This window comes from Castor canadensis, chromosome 5 (assembly GCF_047511655.1).
Source record: "Castor canadensis chromosome 5, mCasCan1.hap1v2, whole genome shotgun sequence".
NCBI classification, from domain to species: Eukaryota; Metazoa; Chordata; class Mammalia; order Rodentia; family Castoridae; genus Castor; species Castor canadensis.
The window spans coordinates 152,847,240-152,853,239 of NC_133390.1; the positions used below are offsets into that span (position 1 = coordinate 152,847,240).

Consider the following 6,000-nt stretch of genomic DNA (forward strand, 5'->3'; position numbering starts at 1 on the left):
AGTTAGTTTACAACAGAGGCAGGTCAGCAACAGAATAAAAGGCCAAGTGCACTAGATAGCAGCAGGAATAGAAAGGAGAATAGAAGACCAGAAGAAAGAGTCAAGGCTTGTTCGCTTTGACCTTTAGTTAGCTAAAGCAGGATTTGCAACTGAAATAAAGTGCAAAGGAAAAGATTTTTATGAAGATAAGAAGTTTTGCCAGCACCAGTGGCTCACTCCTATAATCCTAGCTACTCAGGAGGTAGAGATCAGGAGGATCATGGTTCAAAGCCAGCCCAGGCAAACAGTTCTTGAGACCCTATCTTGAAAATATCCAACACCAAAAAAATGGCTGGTAGAGTAGCTGAAGTAGTAGAGCACCTGCCTAGCCAGTGTGAGGCCCTGAGTTCAAACCCCAGTACTGAAAATAAATAAATAATTAAAAATAAAGATATGAAGTTTGGTGTTAGCGATGGTTCAATATGAGATGACAGCAAAACACCCAAAAAAGATGTAAACAGTAGAAGACAGAAAAGTTACAGAGAAATATGAGGACAAAAGACATACATAGCAGTCATACAGATAAAGACCTTTTAAAGAGTTATAAGAAATATACTACAAAACTTAACTCCTTCATTCATCAAATATTTATTGAGAACTATGTCCCAGGCACTATTCTAAGCTTTGGAAATATAACTTTGACCAAAACACATAAAAGTACTTGCCCTTACGGAACTTACAGTCTACTGGGGAAAACAGACAAGTCTAAACAGGGCTCACAAACATAAATTTAGGAGTTCAGGTTAATGTCAGTACCTACTATAAGGAAAAAGCAATTTTTATGGTTTTCTTCAAAATTTATTTCCAGAATTTTCATTTCATTAGTTAGAAAGGTATTTATGTCCTCAGACCAGCAAACAGACAGATTCAAATAAATTAAGATTTTTATGTTAGCTTTCCTATTATAAAAATTTATTTTCCTTTCTTTGTTTTTCAAAGTGTTTGTTGCAATTAGGTCAGTCCTTCCGAAAATGTTCATAAAGGGTAACTGAACTCAGGGAAAAAGACAGGCCAAATGGTTCCACAAAAAGAGCAGGGTTTGGGAATGAGACAAGGCCTAAATTCAAATTCCAAGTTTGTACAAGTTGTGACCTTAGGCAAGTTATTTAATAAATCTCCACACTTCCCACTAGAGGTGCAGATCAGTGGTAAAGTGCTTGCACAACATGCACAATGCCCTGGGTTCCATCCTGAGCATAAGGGAAAAAAATAATAATTCCAAGACTGTTAACCCATCCATGAAATGGGAATAACTTCACTCTCAGGATTAAAAGGGGTAATTTCCTAAAGGATTTGGCACAATGCCTAGAAAAAATGGAGAAATGCTTGAGAAATGGTGGTACCTGCTGCTGTGACAACCACTACTACTATTACTACAAGTGCTAGCACAAAATAAATGCCCAGAAAATGCTTCCTTTTTCTTCTACAGAAGGTACATCTTAATAGCATGAGTAATTATATGGCCCCAATTCACTAGGTTATTCTCTTCCATTCTCCCAAGAGTTTTGTGTTGCAGAAACTTAAAAGAATTAAGTGCATATTAATTTCACAAATGTACTTAATATCCTTACTCTCTAACTTGATGGAAGCATATTTATCCTCCAAAGAAAATTTCAATGGTGTATCAAAAATGGAAAAAATGGTCACTGAATTATGAAGACTCACATAAAATTGAATGAAAGTGGTCTGCCTTAGAAATCATCCATAAAAGATTGTATAATTATTTCTATTTAGCTGACACCATTACCCTTATCCTCTGTAATTAGTAATTTCTACAGCATCATTCATTTAGGAGAAAAATTAAGTGATTAGCTACAATAATAATTCAAATTTTATACAACATCCTCAGAGTTTCCTGAGGAAAAAATGGTACAATGTATATGAAAAATGTGTGACTAAGTTCCCAGCATACAATATGCAATATGTGATAGCTTTAGTGAAATCTAACCCTCTTATTGTCTAATGTTCCATTCAATCAATGAAGACTTCTAACAGGAATTATTACACAGGATTTATAGAATTAAAAAGCTTAAAAAACACACCCTGACCTGATGCCATTCTAAACCAGAAAGGTAGGCTGGGATTGTAGGACACTTGCCTAGCATATGCCAGGTCCTGGCTTCAATCCCCAACATCAAAACAAACAAACAAAAAAACCTTATCTAAACCAGAAAGGTATTCACTTAATGCCTTTTAATAACAAAGAGGTTTATAGGCTAAATTAAGACACAGAGTAGTGTAAATCAAAAACAACATTCAGCTCTTCACTCTAAACAAATCCTTCAAATAAAAGGTTTTTTTTTTTTTTATTCATATTTGCATACAATGTTTGGGTCATTTCTCCCCCCTTCCCCCACCCCCTCCCTTACCCCTCCATCCCATCCCCAAATAAAAGTTTTTATAGAAGACTACATACATAACTTCCTCCTACTTTTATCTTTTAAAAAATTCAAATTCCAGAAGCTGTTTCATATAATGGTATCATCAGGATTAGTCATAATTGTTTGCTCAGGAAAGAGCACTGACATCCACACTAGCCAAGGCAACTCCTTCACTCACCTGTGACACCATTTGAGACAATCAATGTCAGAAGTGCCTATTTGCATTATAAATGGCTCTTCTTGAGCTGTCCATGTGGACACTCACACCTAATTCTCTACCTGGCAATGTCCCTCATAGGTAGATGACTCCAACACTTACATGTGCCAGGTGCATACCTAAGAGCACCCAAACTCAGCTCGTACAAAATTAAAACTGTCTCAGTTCAGCTCCTCCTATGTCCTGTGTCTGTTAATGACATCCTCTTTAACCTTGGATATGGTTTTCTTTCCCTCACCTTGCCCTCTCTTTTCCTCAGAGCAAATCAGTTTTAAAGAAAGATGCGTCTATTTTACCAGCACCACATAGCATCTGTCCCATCTCCATTCCCGCTGCCTGTCTAAGCTTCTCATTACCGTTGTCCTTGACCCATGCCAACAGATCCCACTTAGCTGCCCACTCTCTCATGTCCTAAGTGAGTCCACCTACTCTGAATATTGCAGACTGATTGATCTTGCTATGAATGCCCTTTCCACTGTCCACCACCAGTCCCAGATTTCCTGAATTTGAAGGACCCCATCCATTCACTTGATCCTGGACACACCTCAAATTCAGAATGTTCTGGCCTCACCCTCAAGGCCATTCCTGTTCTGGCTCCAATCTAAAAGCCTATAATGTCATGAAAACAAGAGTGTGTTATGCCATTCCACTGCTCTTTGACAAAAAGTCAAAAATTCTCAATTTGACCGACATACCTCCCCTTAACCTGGACCCTGCCTATCTCTCCAGTCTTGCTATTCTCCCCTTTGCTCTCTCTGCTCCAGCCACCTGGTTTTCTCTCCAACCAGTCATGACCCTACTCACCATCAGCCTCTGTACATGACAGCCCCTCAGCACCTCATCCCTCAGGTGGTCAAATCATCTCAAGTCATTTACTCAGAGACTAACCTTAACCCCATTCCAAACTAAGTCAAATCTTCTGTCCCTACTCTTCACCTCCATAAACTTAAGCAAAATTACAAATAATTATTGGATTTCTTTTTATTCCCAAGGTAGAAGGTAAGCTCCACAACAGAACTGTGTCTGTCTTATTAACAACTATATCTCACAACTAAAACAGGGGAGTCCTCCACAAATATGTGCAGATTAACCAAAATTCATAAATCAGAACTATACACTGGACCTGATGTCATTGGTTTCTCCATCCATAAAACTAAAGTTCTCATCTACTCAGTGTTCTCTGCGTTCCCTAGAAAACCTAATATTGTGTGGATCTGTAATTTTATCATTCCTAACTTCTCCTTCACAGCTCTCTTCTACACAGATACCAGCTAAACTTCACTTTCTGGCCTCTACAACTTTGTCTGTATCCTTCCATCTGGGATTCCACATACACACACTTCATATTTGCAAGTTCTACTTAACCTCAAATGTTCAAATCCTCCTTCAAATCTTCTTTGCTTCCCCCTATCTAGTCACAATCTCTTTGCCCCTGAATTTCCACGGGTTCTCCAATGCCTCATTCAGGTCACAAATCAAACAGTACTTTAAATAAGCAGCTTCTCCTAAAGTCATCAGCTAGTTACAGTTCTCTATTAGATCACCCTGTTTTTACTTTAATAGTTCACTATTATATGAAATTATCTTGTTCATTTTATTCACGTATTTGTTAATTCCCTGTCATCCCGCACTAGAACATAAAATCCATGAGAGCAGGGACCCCATCTGTCTTGTTCACCACACTTCCCCACATCACATGTGGAAGGTAGTCAGTAAATATCTCCCAAAGTCATGAATGACTCTGTAGTTCCTATGACAAGGGTTTTTGTGTGCATATCTTCCTCTTGCTATATTCCAAACTCCTTGTGGACTAGGCCAAAGTCTGGCTAACCTATTGTGTGTACTATCCAGAAATTCTTGCACAATGGAAACAAATAACAGATAACTGCTAATTAACTAATAAGCGATCTCTCCAAGAGATACTGCCTCAAACCAGGCCAACTTGGAACTTCATATTCAAACAGGGATCTCTTTCCATCCTTCTCCAGGACAGACCCTGTTCCAATAATTCCACCGCCAGTGAGATTCAAAAGACTAGTTCTCCACTTTCCTTTCAACCAATAGTATCTCTGAAATCTCACAATCCTACCCATTCCCTTTTATTTCCAGCCAACAAATCATGTCCAGGACCCTGTTTCTTCATAGCACCCCACATAGCCAACTGTGGGGAACTCACCAAGCCCTAGGGCAAAAGGGTATGGTAACAGGAACTGTTTAAGCAAGAACAGGCTCACTCACCTTTTCCTTGATACCTCATTTATCCGAAATAGGCCCAGATTCTGAGACTGGCTTTGATACTCTTTGGGACCCTAAGCATCCTTCCAATCTAGCCGCAGCATCCAAATACCTTTAGGGTACCCAATTCCTGCCTCGCACCTCTTCCCCTTCCACCACAGAAAGACCCCAGGCCAAAGACGACTATCTCCCCCTAAGCAAATGACCATCAAACACAGTGGGGCGGCCCTTCCCTCCTCATTTTCTGTCCAGCATCTGCCTCTGGCCTGGAACCGTCTCCGGGGCCCCTCAGTCCCAACCTCTGGCTTGGCCCGACTCCCCAACACCACCTCCACTCACCTGAAGCGGCCCCCGCAGTGCTGGCATTGCTCGCCCACCCAGCCGGAGGGGCAGACGCATTGGCCGGTGCCAGGGTTACAGCGGCCGCCGTTGACACAGGGCCGGTCACATTCCTTGGCTTCGGCTGCGGCTGAGCCCGACACCGCCGCCGCTGCCGCCACGGCCTCTGCCTCCCAGGGTAGCAGCAGCAACAGCGGCGAGAGCAACAGCAGCAGCAGCAAGCGTGGCGGCAGTGACGGCGACAGCAGGCTTAGGAGACGCAGCCCGGCCCCCAACCCCGGCCTCCCAGCCCCGGTCACGTCCAAGTCCTGGTCCAGCCCGCCCTTCCTGCTCGCGGGCGCTGCCGTCGCCGCCGTCCTCCTTCTCAGCCTCGCCTCAATCGCCGCCGCCGCCGCCACCATCTTCCCGGGGCTGAGACCGGGCCCCGCGAACACATACACACACGGCACGGCCGGCTCCGCTTCGCCTGGCCGTGCGAGGAGGGGCTGTGCGGACGGTGGCCCGTGTGGTCAAACCTGAGGGCGGGGGGCAGAGCTGCGCGGTGGGCGGGGCTGACTGCGTGCGTGTGTGCGTGCGTGGTCGGGGCACGTACCTCGCGGGCTGGGTCGTTCCTCCCAGTCTAGTTGGGGCTGGGAACCTGGTTTCTCTTCCTGGATACCCTCGCGTCCTGGTTTTCGCCGGGGGTGGCGGTCCCCAAGTGTCCCCTTTCCAGAGGCTGCCTGGGAGCCGGCCACAGTGAATGTTTCCCCCGCCCCCGGACACCCCAAGCTCATCAGCGCTCTGCCCCAA

General features: G+C 43.8%; 1 protein-coding gene across 3 annotated transcripts in view; it reads right to left on the reverse strand.

The window, feature by feature from the left end:
* Positions 1–5,723, reverse strand: part of Atrn (attractin) — a 122,981-nt gene extending 117,258 nt beyond the window's left edge. Inside the window, exon 1 of one of the 3 annotated variants that reach the window (XM_074074427.1) lies at positions 5,212–5,723. In XM_074074427.1, the coding sequence (XP_073930528.1) occupies positions 5,212–5,612 (401 nt within the window). In that variant the 5' untranslated portion in view covers positions 5,613–5,723. The remainder of the gene's footprint in view (positions 1–5,211) is intronic. The other 2 variants (XM_020176564.2, XM_074074426.1) reach the window with 2 other exon arrangements.
* Positions 5,724–6,000: the final 277 nt, after the last annotated feature.